The sequence below is a fragment of the Hoplias malabaricus genome, chromosome 2 (assembly GCF_029633855.1).
Source record: "Hoplias malabaricus isolate fHopMal1 chromosome 2, fHopMal1.hap1, whole genome shotgun sequence".
Lineage (NCBI taxonomy): Eukaryota > Metazoa > Chordata > Actinopteri > Characiformes > Erythrinidae > Hoplias > Hoplias malabaricus.
The window spans coordinates 69,239,416-69,262,837 of record NC_089801.1 but is presented as its reverse complement, the minus strand read 5'-3'; the positions used below and the strand labels follow the sequence as shown (position 1 = coordinate 69,262,837).

Here is a 23,422-nt window from a genome sequence, read left to right as displayed (position 1 = left end):
TGGGGACCAGAATCTCTTTTTACACACACACACACACATTGTGGCGACCTCTCTTCATTATGAGGTACAATGATTTGTTCTCCGGAAGTTGGTAACATTTTAAGACGAATATATGGGGTAACATTTGGATGAGGGTTACCCAGTAAACAATTAGCCGTTGATTCAACGTTGAAATAACGTAATGACTGTCGTCTAATCAACGTTCTCTTAAGGTTGAAAATGAAAGTTGAAAAGACGTCCAAACACAGACATTGAAAAGACGACTATTAGACGTATTCTGGACGTCCATTGACGTTATTAATTGGTCCCGAAATAAATTACTTGTATAAAACGCGTTTTGGACGTCCACTGACGTCATCGATTGGTCACCACTTGATAACTAACTTATTAAGATGGATTTTGGACGTCCATTGACGCTTAAAATATGTCCTCGACGGACAGACTACTTTTAGACCTATTTTGAACGTCCAGGGACGTTCCTTGTTTACTGGGGATGGTAACGGCATGTCTTCACAAATTAAATGGAGGTATATGTTTTGTCCCTGTGTGTGTGTGTGTGTGTGTGGTGTTTCAGCGACCTGGGTGGGCGGGGGATACATTAACGGCACGGCGGAGTACGTGTACCTTCCCGGGTACGGCCTGGCCTGGGCCCAGGCACCGTTCGGATACGCCATGAGTCTAGTGTTGGGTGAGTAGCATGTAGCTCACACTGACAGATTTATCGCTACTTCAGCGGCTTAAACTACAGCTAACTCCACACCCGTCCACTCTCCGTGCAGGTGGTCTTTTCTTTGCCAAGCCCATGCGCTCGCGGGGCTACGTCACTATGCTTGACCCCTTCCAGCAGCTGTACGGTAAGAGGATGGGGGGCCTGCTCTTTATCCCCGCGCTCATGGGCGAGATCTTCTGGTCGGCCGCCATCTTGTCCGCCCTGGGTAAGACCTTTAGTAAAAGTTTTAGACTCTCCCCGTGAACCGTTTGTTTCAGAACACAAAAGCAGCATAAAGTCAACGACACTGTTAGAACAGAGCAGTTACTACAGGTACAGACGGAGTAAATATAGCCCTTTTGCCATTTAACTGGAGACTGGGCTAAACCCTGCTAGCAAGGTATGCTAGTGATACATTCCCACAAGGCTGGCTAACCTTGCCTATAAGTTCTAATAATGTTTTTAAAATATATTTTAACCTAATGTTCAGAAGTGGGTTTAAGGATGTTTATGAGTTAAATAGATAAATACACAACGTTTCTGTAAAGTTAAATGTTAACCAAGACAAAATGTTCTAACTACAGCATTCAGAGGAATTTTTGAGGATGTTGTGAGGACCACAGAAGACATGAGTAAAAATTCTGGGAACAAAATAAAACACCTGAATTAAAACATTTCTAGAGCATGCGTGGTGTTATTCTCAGAATTTTTGGAACAAAATATTTCTACAACAGTGGTTTTAAATGTCTGGATTAGAATTAACTTTCAGTTCTTTCACTAGAACTTTTTTTGATATAAATATGATTTTCATCCAACCCTTAAAATCAATTCAGTTTAAAAAATAAAATAAAATACAGTACTGTTATGTTATGTTCATTAATTATTCCTGAGGGTACCACCACAGAAACAGTTTTTCTGAGAGAATCCAAAATAAAGAAAATTCAACTGAAAAATATATGTACTCAATTCAGTTGTGGACATTATTTCCAGATGATAATGTAGATTACTGAATTATAGATTTCAAAACAGTAATTACCAAATTTAAGGGAATTTTGTTGACAATTATATATATTTAAAGATTATATATATATTATTTTATTTGATTTAATTTTGCCCCCAGAGCAGTTTACAGTGTGAGATAAGTGTTCTGATTCTTTCTGGACAATACTGGTCAATACTCTTAAAATGATTATTATTCATTCAAATAGTCACTACCCTGTGTTGATGTCTTTTGTAAACATGAACTTTACATTTTATATTTTACTGTAAACATTTTTTTTCCTACCTCTAATAAACACATTTATCCATTCGTTCACACTAAAAGTGTCTCTCCCTCTGTTCCATAGGGGCGACATTGAGTGTGATTGTGGACATTGACATCAACATGTCTGTGATCATCTCCGCCCTCATCGCCATTTTCTACACTCTGGTGGGAGGGGTCTACTCAGTGGCCTACACAGATGTGGTCCAGCTCTTCTGCATCTTCGCAGGACTGGTACATTTACATAAATTCCTCAGTTATGAAGAGATTCAAATGTAACTGCACTTTCAGTTTTAAGAACAGCTGCCATTTTCACTAAACACTTGACTGAAGTGGTGGACACTGGACCTTATGTTAAGCTGACACTGGAATATTTTCCTTAGAGTAATTAAGGTTAGGTTAAGGTTTTTGGGGTTTATTATTATGATTATTATTATTTTTACATGAAGCTGGTCCCAGATCCTCATAAGTGAGTACCTCTTACACAAGGCAAATTGCCATATTTATATATTCCTAATTGCCTCAATGTTGTAGATTTATGACCTTATAATCACAGGGCGTTCCCATTATGCAAATATTTCCACAGACCAAGCACCAAGTCTTGAACTACCAGTGGATTCTTACAATACTGAGATAACAATTAATTATTGATACGAATTCTGTGGGAAATATTTTACAGCGTTTGCAATAGGGCTGAACAATTAGGGGAGAATATTTAATTGTGATTGTATTTGTTTTCTATAAATGAAGGCGCAGGCCTGTTGTTCTAACCAAAAGTCCAACCTGGCTTTAATTCTGAACACTAAGTGTCGGGTGCCTGAATGTATTTCATCCTGTCGTGTAAACAGCACAGTGGTAGGTTGCCTCTGATTGGTTTAACTGATTGATCTACATAAGCTAAACCTCATTGTGTTGTTCTTGAAAATAGAGGCTATATTAAAATGGCAGCAAACACAAAGTTAAATTTGCGTTCTTTTCAGTATAAAATCTGTGCCTGAATGAATGCTATGTAAGCTACAGAAGACAGTAATGCTCATAGCTCTCTGTTTAATTGCACTGTTCACATTAAAATGATTCAGCTGGGGAAATACACTATTAATAAAGTAAAAGTGAAGAAAAAACATTCACTGATTTATTTATTTTGCAACCAGTTTTTAACTGTGTAACTGGAAACACTATTTATTTTTGTGGATACTCCTCAGAACTAACTGGAATTGCCTCTGTTGTCTGTGCAGTGGATCAGTGTCCCTTTTGCCCTGTCAAACCATGCTGTCTCTGACATTGGTGTGACAGCAGTGAAGGGTGTCTACCAGGACCCGTGGCTGGGAGAAATAAGTGGCACAAATAAATGGATGTGGGCTGATAACTTCTGCCTTCTAGTAAGTGCAATTCTAGGAGCTGATGATTATTGGTTGGTTGTTTGAAGCTATGCATTTTTACCTAAAACCTGAACTAAAAACTAAAGTCATAATGGCAAAAAATCTTCACATTAATAATATTCTGTAACATTGTATTAAAAAAACACATTCCTAAAGGCATCCTATAAAACCTGAGAAAGCTGTCCGTTCTGAATTAGCTTGTTGTGTCAGGATCTGAAATATAATTGAATTCTGTAACCTATTCTGAAATGAAAGCTGAAGATTAAATAAAAACTAAACCCTAAAGCGTGACCCTCTTCTGCTGGGGAGGGAAATTATATGTATTTCTAAATGTCAAGGACTTGTTATGGAACACAGTGATTTTCACAATAAGAAGCTAAACATTAAAAGCAAGCAATGGGCTAGTTTGTGTCTACACTCGTACAATGTGGTGCACTGTAGAACATGCTGTGTGTAGATTTCACTGTGCCAAACATATAACTGATACAACGTTATTTTAGTTGTTGTTGATCTATATGTAGTTAGTCTCACTGTAATAGTGGGCAGTAAAGAACAGTGTTTACTCGAGTTAACGCCCAAGACTAGACTGAACCCATGTTTATAATATGTTCAATATTTCTGTTGTTGATGGTGTCTTTCTGCTTGGTGTCTGCATTTACTCTGCCATTTTTGTTCCTAGATGTTTGGGGGAATACCCTGGCAGGTCTATTTTCAACGGGTGCTTTCTGCCTCTTCAGCTACCTACGCCCAAGTCCTCTCCTTCCTGGCCGCCTTCGGCTGCATCGTCATGGCCGTGCCCTCCGTCTTGATCGGAGCCATTGGGGCCTCTACAAGTGAGAGTTTTCAAAAACATACTCAGCAAGGACCACGGCTCATTAGGAACATGATTTAAAATCCTGCCATTAGCACAGAGTACACTGAGCTCCTCTTGGAAACATACCCTTCAGCTTTGTTTCAGTGCTGTTAATTCTGCTAATTTAGCTGTTAGAGCTCTGAATGCTAGACCTAAGTGAGTTAGATTAGTCCTCAGTTTACAGTGTCTTTAACAGAGCATTTTAATCAGCCCATAGTGTAACTGGCAATAAAACAGTTCATTGTTGTGCTAGCCTTGGGTATCCACTAGGCTTTGAGTAGAACACAGGACACTACAGTTCTTACATAAGAAATCAGCATCATCGGCTTTGTATTCCTAAATATAAAAATATATTTTCATTATTATGTCTAGTTGCTGTTTGTGTGACTACAAAGGATTCTTAATGACTACCACCAATTTTAGATTGGATGTGGACCTCAGGTACCTTCGCTGACAATCGCTTTGTAGTTGTCCATAATTCCTACGAAGGCAATTAAATATCTTACGACTTCATCAGTGGAAAAACAGCAGACACATTTTTGTTATTTTCATAAAATATTCTGGCGTTGTAATCTTCATATTCACTATATTTTATTCATCATTATCTCATTACCATTAACCTTCCGAGTTTCCTCTGGGTGCTCTGGTTTCCTCCCACGGTCCAAAAACACATGTTGGTAGGTGGATTGGCGACTCAGAATTGTCCATAAGTGTGACAGACAATGAATGAATGGATGAATGTTCTTTGCTTTATCACTGAACAGTGGCAGTGGTCTTGGTGCTGGCAGTATGGCATCCAGTCTTGATTTGTCAGCCCAGTACACCACTGCACACACTGTCCTTTAGGTCCTGAAGGATATATCCTTCAAGCAACCAATCACTTAAATAGAGACCCCTGTACTCTCATTTTTAGTATTATTATTTATTTTTGTTGTTGTTGCAAGCTTGCCATCTTCCCTGCCTTACAAATTGGTCATGTTATAAAGCCAGTCATCTGAAAGCAATATATCTACTGTAATACCTCCTTATGCCCCAAACCCTCGTTCCTGCTTAATATCTGAAACATCAGTGAGGCATGCATGTGCTGATTATGATTATGCACCAGCTGCTAAACCTCACATGGGGAAAAAAAAAATAGCATCTGACTGCCACTGTCTGATTTTTAATTTTTTTTCCCTGAAATGCACTCTCACGACAGGGAGGTCTTTTCCCTGCCTGTATTGACCAGGGGTGGTGGCCATGTTTCCGTCAGATCTCTAAAGTAATGTGTAAATAACAACAGCTGGTCTCCCTCATCCATTATTGAGGACTTATCCGTTTAACGATGTGAACTCTGTAAATATTACATCTGAGGCGAGCGCTGAGGAATCAGATTTTAATCTACTGATTTTCACCATCAAAGACACAGCAAGGAACCAATGCTTTACCTATTAAGAGCCACAGCTGCAACTCGACTCGGAATTAGACACGTTTCAGAGGTGACAGTTTATGAGTATACAGAGATATAATTGACCGTATATTGAAATGAGTTCTAAATAAGGTTACTTCCTCTGTACCAAGTCTACACTGAGACTAGATCTGAACATGTTACTGTCAGTGGAAATAAGCTCCACGGAAGAGGGTCCTGATGTTAGTTCAGAGACTTTGTTTATTACATTTCCTGTCAATACGTTAATCATTTTTCAGAAGATAATTCTGTGGATAACCCCAGGGTGAAATTAAAAACCAGCCTTTCCAAAACTGCAGATAAAAACGATTTAAAAAGGTTTCGTAAAAAGGGTCTCTTAACAACTCCGAAAGACCTGGAAGACCACTAAAGCCATCAGAGCTAGACTCCTGATCACTTTTAATATCACAGTCCACTCCAGAATTATTGGCACCCCGTAACAATGAGTAAAAGGCATATTTCTCTTAATCCCACTCTGAAAAAACAGAAAACTTTAATTGAATTGAATTTATTCTGAAAGGAAAACATAAAACCCCTTGTGCCTTAATTATGGGCATCTCAGCAGGCAATACTCAGTACAAACTTCCTTTGCCAGTAGCACAGCATTTAATCTTCTCCTTTGAAATGCAAGGTTGTAGAGTACAGAGACCAGTCCTTTTTACAGAATCTCTCCACATAGTCCAGGGCCCTAGGTCCTCTTTTGTGCACTCCTTGTTACCACACTATCGTTGCTACTCCGGGTTCAGCCCTGCAGAAACTGCACTATGTGACCTTTGCAGGAGGCCCCCCTCCCTCTCCTTCGCCACTGATTTCAGTACAGTGCTGTAATGGTGAATTACACTTTGTAACATTAGTGTGTGTGTGTATGGGGGGGTGGTCGTCATGTTACGTCATGGTAATTGCCTCTTGTTCTTGCAGATTGGAATGAGACCAGCTATGGGTCAATCCCGCCCAAGGACAAAAACGAGTCAGAAATGATTCTTCCAATCGTGCTGCAGCACCTGTGCCCAGCCTACATCTCCTTTTTTGGCCTGGGGGCGGTGTCTGCTGCAGTGATGTCATCTGCTGACTCTTCCATCCTTTCGGCCAGTTCCATGTTCGCCAGGAACATCTACCAGTTGGCCTTCCGCCAATCGGTGAGCACTCACCAATTTGTTTTACAGATAACCTTCAGCTGTCCGGTTTTTAAAGTAGATATATTTACTGAACCATGGACGTTTTGGATTAATGTTGTTATGGAATAAATTAAAGGAATATTCCAGCCTAACCATTATCAGTTAGCATGAACAGTGGGGATTAGGGGTGAGCTACAATACAAAATATAACATGATATTTGAAGTTATTTTCTCAATGTACATTATACATCACATTAATTCATTTGTCTGGGGTTTGATAAGTTGGAACCAGCCTGTTTTTAAATGGAACATAGACACGGTAAGTGCTTCTAAGCACTGATGATATCCACAGCAGCCTTAATTTGTGATGTCACATTCATGAAATCATTATAATGCCCATCTTTGATAGAGGTTAGACTGATAAATCTGAAGTATTTCCCAGTGTGCTGAATCATTGTATTAGCCGTCGCTATGATCCACTGGGACTGAGGCTTTTCTCATATGTTGTACACTCTAGGCATCAGACACAGAGATAGTGTGGGTCATGAGGATCACCATCTTTGTGTTCGGGGCTCTGGCCACAGCAATGGCCCTACTGACAGGCACAGTCTACGGGCTTTGGTACCTGAGTTCGGACCTGGTGTACGTGATCATCTTCCCCCAGCTCCTCAGCGTCCTTTTCATCAGAGGCACCAACACTTACGGCTCGGTGGCCGGATACATCTTCGGCCTGATCCTGCGCATCGGCGGCGGCGAGCCCTACCTCAAGCTGCCCCCATTCATCTACTACCCTGGGTGGGACTTCAAAGACCCCCAACACAACATGATGGAGGTGGAGCAGAAGTTTCCCTTCAAGACATTTTCCATGCTGGCTTCCTTCCTGAGCAATGTGGCCTTCTCCTACCTGTTCAAGTACCTCTTTGAGAGCGGCATACTTTCAGCCAAGTACGACTTCCTGGATGCAGTGGTTGCTAAACACAGCGCAGAGATAATGGACAGGACCACCCTGGTGAACAGGAACATCATCGGGTTGAACGAGATGGCCCCCGTGAGGCCGAGGCTCAGCGTTACGCTGGCCAGCACTTTCACGAGGAAAGAGACCCTTACCGAAGAGGATGAATCCAGTCCAGAGTCGCCCAGTCACGAAAACGAGTAAAAACCACAGCCTTGTCCCTTCAGACTCAGTCCTCCGTGGAGGACAATGTGAGGGACAGGGCCTGACCTGAACTGAAATGAATATCACGCTCATATGGGGACAACAGAGGGACAAGTGTCATTTTCTTTTGCCATACATGTGTTGGATCTTCCATTGCTGCTACAGGAAGAACGTAAGAGGTATAGTAAATGGCTCTCGGGGCAGAACGGATAACGTGGAAAAAGATGGTTAGCATTTACATCAGCAAGGAACCTGCTGCAGGTTGTCCATTTTGGAATACCTACACTTTGATATGGTATGTATGAAACAAACCAGTTTTGTTCCTCTCTGCTCTGCTGAAGAAGCATAGAAACTGTGATTCAATGGGTTGTGGTGTTATTCAGATATTCAAATGACATGTTTTGTTGCTTTTTTAATTCGCAATAAATATACATCCTCAACAGAGAACAAACCTCTGCAAATTTCAGTGCACAAATACTGTCTATTTCCTGAATATGACTAACTAAATCAATTGTGCAAATTAAAAACTGAGGTATATATACAGCACTGTGCAGAAGTCTTAGGCACGTATTTAAACTAATGCCTTCTCAGTGAGTGTGGTGCTTGTATAAAGTGCTTGTATATAATCACAGTAAATACAAAATAATATTAAAAAAAAAGAAATATAAGATTTTTTTTCTATAAAGTACTAAGAGCGGGTTTGAAGAACAATGTTTTGTTGAGATTCTCCTTGATTCTCGCATGAATTTGTGAAATCAACAGCACACATTATTTAAAATCATTATTTATTAACCACTAAAACTAGGTATTGGATGATAACCTCAAATAATACGGACTCCACGAGGAGAGATTTGGAAAAAGTTAAACACATTCACACACAGAGTATCACACTGAAATAAAGCAAATAAACACTCAGATGAATAGCTTTTTAAATCTCATAATCTCTGGTGCCTAAAACCTTTGCACAGTGCGGTATATAAAGCAAATAAATACAACTTGTGCATGAAAATTTGCAGAAACATATTCCATAGTTACGTATATATATTTTCACTTAGAAAATCAGTAAAACATCTCATTTGCCCTGTGGTGTCTAAACCTGTGCATACATGTGCTAAGATAATAGCAATATTAATTCCTCTGAACCTTATCCTAGGGTGGAGTGTATTATATAGTATATATATATATAAATATATATCATTTAAAAATAATTTAAAATACTCTACTGTGTTTCAGCATAGATGTTTAAGGAGTACGTACCTAGAGTCCGACTCCAACCTTAGATATTAGTACAGTTCATCTTACTGTCCTGTCATAAATATGTATAAAACATATTGCCATTGCTAAAATACATGGCATTACTGTGAGGTAACTGCACATGCAGCATAGGTCTATGTTACTTTTGTGCAATACGAAGCAGAAGAAGAGAGTGGGGAATACGCTGCTGCAATCGCTTTAACTAGCTGCATTAAGTGGGGGGAGATCTGCAGCTGAATTGGGAATGGTTCCCACTCCCACTGCTTCCTGTGTAGCGTTCCGCATCGGGCTCATCTTTAACTCCCCGTGTGGTGCGCCGTGTGTCAAACATGGAGCCGTTTCAAATTCGGCTGGGTATTATGCAAACAGCTCAGCGGCCACTTTGTTGGGACTCGAAGATGAATGTAGCTGCTACAAAAGATTTACCTGGTGTTACGCTCAGTATAAGTGAGGGGTCAGTGCTGTGTTTATTCTGTGATCTGCAAACTCGTAAATGTTGCAACTCGTGTACCCGGTTCGAGGCCGAGGCAGTATCTGTGTTCATTTGTTGTCTTAAAGATGAAAGATTTTTTTGTGTGACGTGTATATTTATATTTATATATTTTAAGGAAAAAATAAAAAGTAAAGATGCATATGGTCATTTTAATGTGCTGGTAGAGTTACTATTCCGTTTAAAACAGCTTTAGGCCAGTAAATCTATATTTATTTATGTATAATGGCCTAAAAAAAGACTCATAAATGTAGAACAAATCAACACAAAATAAATTCAATTATTAAAAAGTTTAATGATGGTGTCTTTTTGCTACAGGGTACGTTTTCAGCAAGTCGCTTAATAACATTATCACAAAATCCATTAACTCACTGACTACGTCGACCTGTTATAAGACTGTTATAGCTGGTTATTTCACCTTGATTCTCGCTGAACATTATCACGCGCAATGGCTACTGCATTAGAAAGCAAATGCGTGTACGCAAAATGTGACAGAATTGATGGTTTAAGTCACTTTCCTTCTATCCTCCATCTCCAAAGTCACAATAATAAAAAAAAAAAGCCTCTAAAAATAGCACCGTCGTTTTTTACATCACGCTAAGTGCTCCTCCAGTCTTGGCTGGGAGGAGTGCAAGGCGGAGTGGGTGGGGGGTGGTGAGGGGATGGATTGGGATGGGCCCTTTGTGCCTTCCATTTTCCTCCACTGCGACACTTCCCCAGGGCTGCTGAAGGTTGGGGGTGGGTGATCGTGATGGTGGTGACGTGGACGATGACGAAGGCGAAGCTGCCCCGCCCTCTGTTCTGCCTCGTCCTACATCCTGTCCTTGCCGTCCCAAAGTTTAATCTAATTAAGTCTCTGTGGCAGGAGATGCCAGAGATCCATTCAGTATGAACAACAAAGTGCACTTGCGCTGATTAATAACCAAAAATAAATGCTTCCGTTTAGCCAAATGTCCAGGCAATTTCGTGCCTTCCAGCTGTGGGGGCGTTTATGGTCATCAGAAATAGCACCTGGAACTGTCCCATAGACTAATCAAACAACCGAGGAACACAGTGGAACATGGTGTCTTGAGTAGCATAGAGCTCAGGCTGTACATTAAATATGAGTTGATTTATCTTTTAAAAATAAAGGTGCTGGGCAGGGTTCTCTAGAGTGTTATTGTCGAAGAACCTCTTGGCGAGCCCCATGTACAGTTCATTGAATGGATTCAGTAGTTCTCCTACGGCAACACTCCAGTTAACCCACGTGGTCGGCGTTATTGTGCAGAGTGTAAATCTGATCTTGGTAAATCCTGGTTGGTTGGTCATCAATAGTTTAAATGGTGACCTTTCCAGTTCCATGTAAATCCATGTATCTGTTGAATGATTTACATTTCTTGTCACGTCTCCCGTGAATGAATCAGCCTATTAATGGAATGAAGCCGGTTCTAGTCTCTCCCTCTGAAATATGTAACTTATGATTCAATCTGTTTGGAGACGGAGAGAGAGCACATGCCCTGCTTTATAGTCTAATCAATCAACACTTCCACAACCACAGCTAGGGTTAACAGCCTTAGAGTGTTCCAGCAGGTGCCTGACGTGTCTTTAGGTTCCCACTTGTAAACTGAGATGAAACTACAGCTGTCACAGTTAATAGTTAGAGGGCTACTAGGTAGTATATTGTACCTTAAGATTACAGCACATTGTGATTCTCCACAGACCTGTAGTAAAGAGAGTGGACATCCCCTGTAGGGGGAGTCCAGGAGTAAATATAACAAATATAACTTACCTAGTGTGGTCAGTTTGCTGTTTATTTAATATTGCATGTCATTCTTAACCTGCAAAATCAGTAGAGCAGACTTAGGCCACAGACCCCAAGGACCATTACATTCAAACAGTCTCTTGACATGGAATGGCATTTATTTAATTTCCACCATTTCAATTATAGGACCCCCCAAACTCCCCTGTGTGTTATAAGGGACCCAAGTGGGAGGCCATCTGTGTCCCAATCCCTTCACTATGTCAGCGTTAGATAATAGCAGAGCCTTCATGCGTCCGTCAAGGAAGTCATCAATCTTATCAAAGGAGGCAGCTTAATCAGATTGGCATTCATTAAATCTGCTTTGGTAATTGAGCATGCTGGGAAATGCAGTCCTGAGTCTTTCCAGAAGACGTGAGGTATAATATGATCAGAGTGATAAGAAACTGCAGCTGGAGTGGAGGGGTTGCATATGAGATGCGTGTATGGCATAGCACAGCACAGCACAATTCAATTGACTATAAACAGTGGAAGAGATTCAATGAAACATCATCTCTTTTTATCAGTGCTGACATGAATACACCCCTTAACCCTAGCCCTAAATGTAATTCATATCTAGTATCTCTTTAAGCACTGCTCCAGATATCTCTTTAAAAATGGGTATATAACAGTGGGTCTCACACACATGAATGCTGAGGGAGAAGACGGTGATCTTCCTTCACTGCCCCGCCGCCATTTTGTATATAAATTCTGTGTGTAGGCTTGGCAAAGTGCGAGGGGAATTGTAATTCATGATAATGACACTAAATCTGGCCTCACATTGAGTTTTACTATTTTACTTTGTATAAGTAAAACATAAAGTCGGATATGTATTAGCTGTATATGTATTTTTGTATTACTTTTATGTCAAAAGAGGAGAAAATTAATATCCTAGTCACAGATGTGTATACACCTGACTGTATATACACATATGCAAGCTGAGCACACAACTGAGCACAAATAGGTGCTGTTATAATGTGAGCTGGCAGGCTGAATTGCTAAATAAGCTAACTGGTTGTTTACAAATTAACAATGTTTGTCCACAAAAATCCCTCCACTGATTTGTTTTCTTGTCTGTGATGTTTTGGCTGAAATGTAGCTGAAATGGTGTTGGTGGGTCTTTTGATTTGATCCCAGTGTTTACTGATCTGCTTCAGAGAATTAAAATGGCTGCCACTGTTGCAGCTGTGTTACTGTGGCTTTGCTGAAGCAGGTTTTCTAAGTAAAGTCACCAAGTTGTTTATCCATGCCAGTGTTACTGTGATAAAAACGGTACATGTAACACACTGTTATATCGTTGCTGTCCGATGATAAACTAGATACATTTTTGTCAGTTTTTAGTTTACTACATTATTTGAACACAGCAGCAGTCCCTCACAAATTTCATGATGAATGGACCAATAGGTATGCTCCAAAATTACAGTGAAACCTCTACTTACGAACTTGATCCGTTCCGTGACCCGGTTCGTAAGTGGAAAAGTTCGTTTCTTGAGTCAATTTTCCCCATTTAAAATAATGGAAAAGCAGTTAATGTATTCCAGCCCCCGCCCCGAAAGTCACCCTTTTTGCACTGATATATGTTTACAACACTCTCAAATTAGTAAAAAAATATGTGTAGCGTTACTAAAAATAAAAGAGAAATACAGTGGTAACAGTAATAAAAAAGAAATAATAAAGTTTTAAGTGGTTACACATCGTTACCTTGAAGACGTGACGACTGTCTGGAGGAGTAACACAGGCACTGGCTCTATGACGGGAGGTGGGGGGGTGGGTGGAATAACGGAGAGTAGGCGGGTGAATGTGGGGAGACGAAGCGTAGATACGGCTTAACTTAGCACGAATTTCGATGTCTGCTATTTGCACTAATGCTAAATTGCTAAAGCTACAATTTGCTAATCTTAAAACCTTTGAATACAATCTTTCTTCCATTGAAAGTTAAGGTTTTTTTTCATTCTACTATAAAGATGCTATTTTGTTTTTCATTGGACAGCAATGACCTATGACCCTCCATCTTTTTTTCTTGTTTGCTGTACTTTTTGTGGTATGTGATGTTTGCCCAAACACTCTTTTTGTTGTTTCATGACATCTGAGGATTTCCTCTGGTGTCCCTTTCAGTAAGTTGACATTGAAATGTGATTTTTTTTGAGACACGTCACAATGAACAAGCTCCTACAACTGTCCAGCTGTATCAACTGTCCATTTTGAAAATATACTGGTATGTTCTCTAAGCCAGAGCATCGGTTTGTTTGACATTTCATTATCAGATCCCAAACAGAGAGATGGGTATTTTCAAATGTTGAAATATTTCTATATACATTGGCTAATTTATTATTTCTTTTCACGTGTGTTTTTTTGATGTTCCTCGTACTGACGGATGAGTTTACCATCACCTAATTTTTGGTGGTAATCAACTCAGGTTATTTACAAAAAACTTCCATGCAAATGAGCACAGTATCACTTCATAACTAACATATAACCATTACTTACTTTCTCACTGTACTCAAATGGATTATATAAGTTACAGAATATGAGCATGCAATAATTAATAAAGCCTTTGTACTTAACTGCATTAAATAATAATACGATTATGTAAAATAGTCCGAGCCAAATTAATAACCATTAGTATGCCCCAGTGTGTTCTTATACCCCAGTACTATGCTTAAAAAGGGGCGCATGAATGGGAAAAGGATCAATTTGGTATAGATTTCTCTTATGTCTCAGATACATTTTTCTCTAGCCTCAACTGTTCAACTTTATTAGTAGTAATTCAGGAGAGCAGCGTGCTGTCTTTTTGTTTACACTACTGAACTGCATTCTCTCCATTGATTTCCAGGCTCTCTACGATGGCAGGGGGTGCTGCTAACAATCTGAGCCACATGCTTCGTTTTTCTTCATCCCGTCAACATTTTTGGCCTCTCTCCTCACTCCCCAGATCCCAAAGCCTTGGGGTTCATCTCACCCATAATTTATTTTTTTCTCTCCCTCAGTTTTTCTTTTTCTCTCTGACAGCAGGGTCATGTCACGGCTGCCATCATGGAGCCAAGGCTGGGAGACATTTTTCTTTCTTTCCTTTTATATTTATTTTTTTATATTTTTTTTCCCGGAGTGTCTCACCCAGTGATCCCATCAGCATCAGGCCTGAGCTGTCATGGAGCTACAGTTCCATCCGTTCAGTGGCAGCTAATTCAAAAAGAGCAGTCACTCACTCAGGTAAATGGTTCATTTTTGCCTGGCTGGTCACTGGTCAATGTGGTAGCAGATTGGCACATTGAATGCACCATTCTTTCCCTGTTCACCATATTTTGACCATTATCCCATAGGGCACTCAGTGCCTAAATCATATTCATATCTTCACCTTTGCCAAAATGGCTGGTGTTGATAAGCCAAGATATGTTTGGGGTCTGGGTTTGAATTTTTGAGTTAAAAATAGCTTCAAGGCTAATATAGAATGCATGTTTCTAATAATTACAGCTATTATTAGGCTTTTTATTTGAGCTGAACACAGCCTTTACTATGTGGGCTAAATTAACTCACCTACCACTACATTTTCAGAGCATTGTGTGAGTTGCAATACAAACTATTTGATGTTTAATGTGCCAAACAATAATTTTAAACTCAATTAAAAGTCTGGAGTATTTTCAAACCACAGGCATTAAAAACGCGCTACACCATCAGTCACTAGTCATGCATGACTGTTATATTTTGCCCTCCTGGTGTTCCCTGTGTAAGCCATGCGCCGCACCTGTGAGACATTTGTGGTTGTGACAGATATCGCAGGTGTTCCTAATTTCCTTTAGTTTTCAAAGCCCTGTGAATAACAATAAATGTGAAACATAAATACAGGTATTGTGAGCTAGTATTAAGAACTGTCATATGTTTCTCCATCATATGGATTTGGTAATTCAGCAGCAGACTTGATTTAACATCATGTATTCGAAGTATTTATTAACCAGTGAAATTAGGTATTGGATGATAACTTATTAGCTTATTAAATCTCGATTTCTCAGGTGCCTTAAACATTTGCAGAGTACTGTATCCTTGAATTAATTTGCTTAATGTTTCATGTCAACGTCGCATTCACATTTGTAACTGCATCCTGTCTCCTCGTTACTCCACTTTACATTAATTTGCTTCTTGTCGTTTGCAGCACGTTGTCTGTCTCGGTCTGATGACAGTTCCATGTGAGACAACACTGGCATCCTCCTGTTTCACTCGTGTCCTGTCTATGATTTGTTTGTCTTTGTACAGTTGTTTTCTGTTTTATTTTAAAACTGTCAATGAAAATTTCAGAGCGAGGCTGTGATCTGCAGTTTCTACTGACTGAGGGAGTTTGTTCTAACTCCACTGCCCACTGACTCACTACTGCTACCTGTGTTGTTCTGTACCTCCAGTTATTGTACTTTTTGTTCTATGTGCTCTTGCTTCTTAAAAAGCAGTTTACAAATGTAACATTCATTATCTGTAAGCGCTTATCCAGTTCAGGGTCGCGGTGGATCCGGAGCCTACCTGAAATCATTGGGCGCAAGGCAGGAATACACCCTGGAGGGGGCGCCAGTCCTTCACAGAGCAACACAGACACACACACACACATTCACTCACACCTACGGACACTTTTGAGTCGCCAATCCACCTACCAACGTGTGTTTTTGGACTGTGGGAGGAAACCGGAGCACCCGGAGGAAACCCACGCGGACACAGGGAGAATACACCAACTCCTCACAGACAGTCACCCGGAGGAAACCCACGCGAACACAGGGAGAACACACCACACTCCTCACAGACAGTCACCCGGAGGAAACCCACGCGGACACAGGGAGAACACACCACACTCCTCACAGACTGTCACCCGGAGGAAACCCACGCAGACACAGGGAGAACACACCACACTCCTCACAGACAGTCACCCGGAGGAAACCCACGCAGACACAGGGAGAACACACCACACTCCTCACAGACAGTCACCCGGAGGAAACCCACGAAGACACAAGGAGAACACACCACACTGCTCACAGACAGTCACCCGGAGGAAACCCACACAGACACAGGGAGAACACACCACACTCCTCACAGACAGTCACCCGGAGGAAACCCACGCAGACACAGAGAGAACACACCACACTCCTCACAGACAGTCACCCGGAGGAAACCCACGCAGACACAGAGAGAACACACCACACTCCTCACAGTCAGTCACCCTGAGGAACCCCACTTTTGTGCAGTTTCACGTCATAAATGACAACCCTCAGACACCAACTTGTTTTAGCTCATCAACTTTTATTGAAGTAAAAGGTGACTTGTGTAGATTTAAATATTTTTTTTAGTGAAACGGGGCTTTAGGATTTGTTTTATATTCTGGTCTTTTCCTAAAGGCTTCTTAAAATAGGCCCTTGACTCCGTAGTTACAGCAGCTCTGATCATTTCCGTTCTGTAGCCTAGTGTAATAATGTAAAGTACTGTGATGATGATTGAATGGCTGAGGTCGATAGAGGTTCAGCTCTGAAGCAGCTTGTACTGCTTTAAGTGAGATCAATATCAGTGGGAGTGGCTGGGAACGCACCGCGCTCTGGGGAAGAACACAGACATTAAACTCCATTTTCCTCTGGGGCCATTTCATTTGCCGTCTGTCTTTGCCACTTTGTCTCACTTTCTGTCTTTCTCTCTGACTCTGTCTTTACCTTCATTTTTCTCCACGCTCCACAATTTCACATCCACACATTTGTCAACACCTCCAAATAATTTGGTCCTTGAGATGCAAAAAAATGAAAAGGTGAACACACCACACTCCCCACAGACAGTCACCCGGAGGAAACCCACGCAGACACAGGGAGAACACACCACACTCCTCACAGACAGTCACCCGGAGGAAACCCACGCAGACACAGGGAGAACACACCACACTCCTCACAGACAGTCACCTGGAGGAAACCCACGCAGACACAGGGAGAACACACCACACTCCTCACAGACAGTCACCCGGAGGAAACCCACGCAGACACAGGGAGAACAAACCACACTCCTCACAGACAGTCACCTGGAGGAAACCCACGCAGACACAGGGAGAACACACCACACTCCTCACAGACAGTCACCCAGAGGAAACCCACGCAGACACAGAGAGAACACACCACACTCCTCACAGACAGTCACCCGGAGGAAACCCACGCAGACACAGGGAAAACACACCACACTCCTCACAGACAGTCACCCGGAGCAGGAATCGAACCCCCAACCTCCAGGCCCCTGGAGCTGTGTGACTGCAACACCTACCTGCTGCACCACCGTGCTGCCCTACTGTCCAGATATTGTTTAAAAAACAAAACACTAATTCTTTAAAAACCGGCCATAACATGCAAGTGTGCTTCTTCCTAGTGTTTGCGTTTGATTACGCTTCCTCATAAATGCTTTATTAGCTTCACAGTGCTGTACTGCTGTATTTTCAGCTTAAAAAACACTTAAACTCATCTGTGGTGGTGATAAATGAATGTGTAAATATAAACATGGATGTAGTCTGCCGCTATTTTAATGTCATCCCTGCAGCGCTGCACAGTGGACAGTCCTGGCTGGGCCTTGCTTATGTAACTACACTGACAATAAAGCAAAGATCGACGAGTTTTAAAAGCCTGAGCAGCCTCAAGCCACACTTGTCAAGACTGAATATACACTGACAAAACCCTACAAGACAAGAAGCATCTGGCCATGCCATAAAGCCTAGATACAGATAAGTGTAAAGTGATAAACTGCTGTTTTACATCATGTTAAATAACCTGAATATAATGATAATAAATGATAAATTACATAAAATCACAATGTGTGTGTTTTGCATAAAATTGTATCAACTGTATCTTCAGCTCGAAGGATATAACCCCATCCCCCGCGCAGGACCGTGGAGCAGTTGATGTGTGTTCTCTGGAGTGATGGAGCTCTGCCGTCCTTTCTGTCGCCATGTTGTTTTTTTCACCGAAGCAGTAACAAGTACAAAGTACGTACAAAAGCAACAACGGTCGTTCTGAAGCAACAGCTTTTCCTCATCGTTTCCAGAGTGAAGCCCGTTCAAAACAGGACAGAGAGTAATGACAGTTTTGTTTGTGTGAGGTTTATGTCCGAGAGAGTCTCTGTGTCCCTCTCTTTGTCTTCTTCTGACATAAAACTGTATTACCTCATTTCCCCTCTCTCTCGCTTTCTCTCTCTCTCTCTCTATCACTCTCTCTCTCTCTCTCTTTCTCTCTTTTTCGCTCTCGCTCACTCTCTCTCTTTCTCTTGCTCTCTATCACTCTCTCGCTCTCTTTCTCTATCACTCTCTTGCTCTATCACTCTCTCTTGCTCTCTCTCTATCACTCTCTCCCTCTCTCTGATTATCAGCCAACTGGGCGACTCAGTACTATTTATGTGTTCCTTAAGTGATGTCCCCTATAATGTAATTGCAAGACATCTAATTGAAAAATGGAGAGAGAGAGAGAGAGAGAGCAAGCAACAGAGTGGGAGGAAAAGTAGAGATGGGAGGGACAAGGAAGGAGAGAGAAAAAAATATTGTCCTCTTCTTTCAGTCCTCTCTCTCTCTGACACACACTCGCTCTTCCTCTCCCTCCTCCACTCGCTCCATTTGTCTCAATAAGGAGTCAGTGTGGTTCTAGATGAGATGACGGGCTCTTTATCTGATCTCCTTAAGAAAAGTCAATAAATGTGGTGCGCTGGACATGGAGCAGAGATCAGCGCCAATGAGTACAGCACAGGAATGAGGCGCAAGATCAATATCATAAGCAATGTCGTATCATTAGGTTCAGTAAAAAAAAATAACTGCAAAATGGGAAGTTTGGTGTGTTCTCTCAGTGTCTGAGTGGGTTTCCTCCGGGGGTTCCGGTTTCCTCCAACAGTCCAAAAACACATGGTTGGGCTTAAAAGGGTTTATATGCATGAGGACTGTGCGAGAACTGGTTCCTGCCTGGTACTAGGTGCCCTAGTAGACTCCTCACCAACCACAACCCTGAAATGGATGAAGCAGATACAGAAAATGACTGAAAGTATAATTAATGATTTTCCATTTTATCAATGTCAAAAAAAAAACATGTAGTGTGTGGCACGGTGGTGTCGCAGTCACACAGCTCCACGTCGGTAGGTGGATTGGCGACTTGTATGTGTCTGTAGGTGTGAGTGAGTGAATGTGTGAGTGTGTGTTGCCCTGTAAAGGACTGGCGCCCCCTCCAGGGTGTATTCCCGCCTTGTGCCCAATGATTCCAGGTAGGCTCCGGACCCACCGCGACCCTGAACTGGATAAGGGTTACAGATAATGAATGAATGTTTTTCTTTGGACAGAAATGCACTTTTAGAATGAATGTCAGTCGATTATCTTCTCTTTCTACCGTGAACAGGTACCATAGTAGAGACTGACGAACAAAACACACTGTGCATAGGTGTCAACCATATCACTGAACTGGCACCTTTATATATGGACACCACAGAAGGCGTAGTTCAGGATGTGATCACAGAAAGCACACCACACCATAAGGTCCCAAGCATTTACACGTATTCCAGTTTTCACAGCAGTGAGGCTGACGTTTCTGAAGCTTCATCATCAGCCGTAGCATTAACGTAGCTGCAGCTTATTCATCAGACGCCTTTTTCAGTTACTGACTTAATAACTCACTGAATTCACACCTGTTTTATTTTGTTGATCTGCTAGCAGTGAGCGGTATTACGGCTGGATGTATAATGTATATAAAGTAATTACGTGTGAACTAGGGCTGCTGTGTCTCTATACAGTGACTACAGTGTGGTTTCTGATGCTCTGATGTTTTGCTGCTGTGTCTCCTGCACAAAGCGTCCATCCGCGTTCCACTCTCGCTCACAGCTCGGCATCAATAGATGTAAATCTGTGAGATGGAGATGCTTTATTATCAGATAAAAGGCTCCTACAATCTCTACCTCACTCTACCGCTCTCTATCACTCAATCTCTCCCACTCTGCCTAGTTTTAATACACACACACACACACACACACACACACTTCACTAGAGCAACAAAACTCCATTCATTGGACCTCTCTATTAAAATCACAAAGCTAAGCCCTGAGGGGACGAGCCGCATGTGTCCTGCTATTCTGAACACACTGCTGCGTGCTACAGGCAGGGAAGAGTTTTTGTTAGTGGTGCGCTAGTATCCAGTCCTAGTATCAGACTCAAAAAATCTGCCCTCACATCGACACGATCAGTCATGCCTAAATTGGAGAGAGCGATATTCTGGGGACAGGTTTGAGATTTTTCAGGGCCACAACAGAACAGGTGCTGGACCAATCACAGAGCTGCAGTGACAGTAAAGTGGTTACTGTGTGTTGCACTGGTACATGATGTATATACACTTGTGTGTGTGTGTGTCAGTGGTTCCTGAATAGTTTAAAGCTGATTTATTATGTCACGGGCTGTTCGTGTGTCTGGCTGTAAATTAAGAGGAAACATACCCTCTTCAAAACATTATCAATTACAAATGACAGCTCTGGCCCGCAGCAAAGTGAGCAATGACCAATTTTGAGAGTCACGTTTTCACTGGAGAATGTGAAACCACACGTTCAGGTCTCGTTTGTGTGTGTGTGTGTGTGTGTGTGTGCTAGGCTGCTTTTTACTGAGCTGAGACCGAGCCAGCAGATCCATTAGAGCTGATTGAAAAGACGACGCTGCCATAACCCTGGAAGTAGGTGAACAGGTCCACCAATCAGATCATCCGAGAGCGGGGGACAGAGTGCTCGTTAGAAGGGCTACGGGGTGGTGGGCACTGATGGCTCCAGCAGGGTCAAAGGTCAGTTCTGCTGTCAATAGAAGGCTAAAAGAGAGCAGTTGTTAGTTTACTGATCAAGACATATTAATAACGGTGTGCAAATGTAGGCATATTCACAGAGAGAGGGGAGAGAGAGAGTCAAAGTGAGGCAGTGAAATTGATAGAGCAAGACAGAAGGAGATAGAGACAGTACGAGAAAAAGTGAGAGAGGTGTGGGAGAGTTTGCCAATGCATTTGACTGATTGACCACATATGAAGGAGACTAGCCTTTATGAGGATTTATCAAAATCTACGCTGCAGTCTCAGAAGGATGTAGGACAGTCCTCTCAGGAGCAGACAGCTCTCTCAAATGGAACAGTCTAACGAAACAATGTGGACCATTTTTGTGGCTGCAGCGCACAAATTCCAGTGAGGAGACAGAGAGTAAATGGGGGGGTACCACCATTAACCACCATTAAGGGTTAACCATCTATATTCAAACTCATCACACTGCAGGTTTACACAAATATCATGTGCAGTCTCATTTCTTGCCCCGAGTGGCAGGAGAATCTCTCAAAGAACATGAAGGGAAATCCCTATAGCACAATTACTGTGTTTTAGTTAGTGAAGAAGAACAGAGCACGTTCTGTGATGTCCCTGTCCATGACAGGCAGAGGGAACATTTGTAGTCTTCTTCTAAAAAGATTAATCTATTTTATTTTATTTATATAGCACTTTTCACAAACGAATGCTGTCACAAAGCAGCTTTACAGAGATCCGGGTCCAAGCCTTGTGTGAGCAAGTCCGGGGTGACAGTGGCAAGGAAAAAACCCTTGGCGTACGAGGAAGGAACCTTGAGAGGAACAACGCTGGACACCACAACAAATGACCAAACACAAGTAGAATGAATAATGAATTATAGGTAATGTGAAGGTAAAATATTGTTGCTGTCCAGTTAAAAACAGGTATATCCTTTTTGAATTTACGTGGTCGTTTGTACACAGCAGCTGTTCTTCACACTGTGACAGATTCAAGATGAACGAACCAATAGAAATGATCCAAAATTACATTGACTTCCATTAAAAGTTAAAGGGAGCGTCTACCACTGTGGGCAAACACAGTTCTCTATAGTTGTTCACATTCCGAAGCTACGAGTCTTTTAAAGGCACATTAGTATATGGGAGGGGGGAAACTTTTCAAGATGGATGGTGACCATGGCGACCATTTTGAAGTCGGCAATTTTGGATCCAACTTTTGTTTTTTCAATGGGAAGAGGGTCATGTGACACGTCAAACTTATTGGGAATTATTACTTATTGGGAAACTACGGATACTGGAAGCCTGTGCTAGCATTTCTCCTGCGGTGTTGCTATCAGTGTGTGAAGAGTGGGAGAAGAGGGTTGCATTGACAATCCAACACAATGGGCAGCACTTTGAACACATTTTATAACTGGTCAGAAATTTGTAAATAACTCATGAAAGAATAAAGTTACGTTAAAACCAATTGTTTTGTCACATGACCCTCTTCCCTTTCAAAAAACTAAAGTTGGATCCAAAATGGACGACTTCAAAATGGCCGCCATGGTCACCACCCATCTTGAAAAGTTTCCCCCCTCCCATATACTAATGTGCCACAAACAGGAAGTTAATATCACCAACCATTCCCATTTTATTAAGATGTATCCATATAAATGGCCCACCCTGTAGATAAAAGGTAGAGAATGTGTTCAATAACTTTTAGAACTGACTGTTCTAACCAGCTACTCCCACCCCCTAAACACACACACACACACACAAATGCAATGTCTTAATGAGGAGTGATCTCCGCTCACATCAGCCCAGCTGACACTCAGAGCAGTTCCAGAGGAAGAAAGAGAGATAAAGAACTGAAATGTCATGACCGATTAGGAATTCACATCTCCATATGCAGATAAACAGACACCGTCTACCGTTATTTTCTCCACTACTTTAGGCTGAAACTAACAAGCCTCTCAAAATGGCAGACATCAGGGGAAAAGCCTTGTGTTTTTCTGAGGTCAGAGCTCTGAGCTGGATTTAGACTCTGAACAAAAACACGCTCTCCCGCAGTGATGGATCTGGACGCCGTCTGGAGCTGAAGGTGCTCGTAATTCAGCAGAGTTCACGCAGTTCTGCTTATTTAACAGTGTGCGTTGTACTGGGCGTCCGGCTGCTTGGATCCAGGGCTAATGTGACACTCATATAGTTGATCAATACTGCC

General features: G+C 41.7%; 1 protein-coding gene across 2 annotated transcripts; it reads left to right on the top strand.

Annotated features, from left to right (window-relative positions):
* Positions 1 to 587: 587 nt before the first annotated feature.
* Positions 588 to 14,401, top strand: slc5a7a (solute carrier family 5 member 7a). 2 transcript variants are annotated; one of them, XR_010800289.1, is made up of 8 exons: positions 588 to 688; positions 780 to 935; positions 2,056 to 2,204; positions 3,206 to 3,349; positions 4,029 to 4,182; positions 6,568 to 6,785; positions 7,282 to 8,215; positions 14,275 to 14,401. XR_010800289.1 is itself a non-coding variant. In XM_066659828.1 (7 exons), exons 1-7 carry the CDS (start codon positions 673 to 675, stop codon positions 7,918 to 7,920), a joined length of 1,476 nt encoding a protein of 491 aa, XP_066515925.1. In that variant the 5' UTR covers positions 588 to 672; the 3' UTR covers positions 7,921 to 9,915. The 2 variants fall into 2 exon arrangements, 1 of the variants encoding a protein (XP_066515925.1); XM_066659828.1 differs by lacking the exon at positions 14,275 to 14,401 and having other exon boundaries at positions 7,282 to 9,915.
* Positions 14,402 to 23,422: the final 9,021 nt, after the last annotated feature.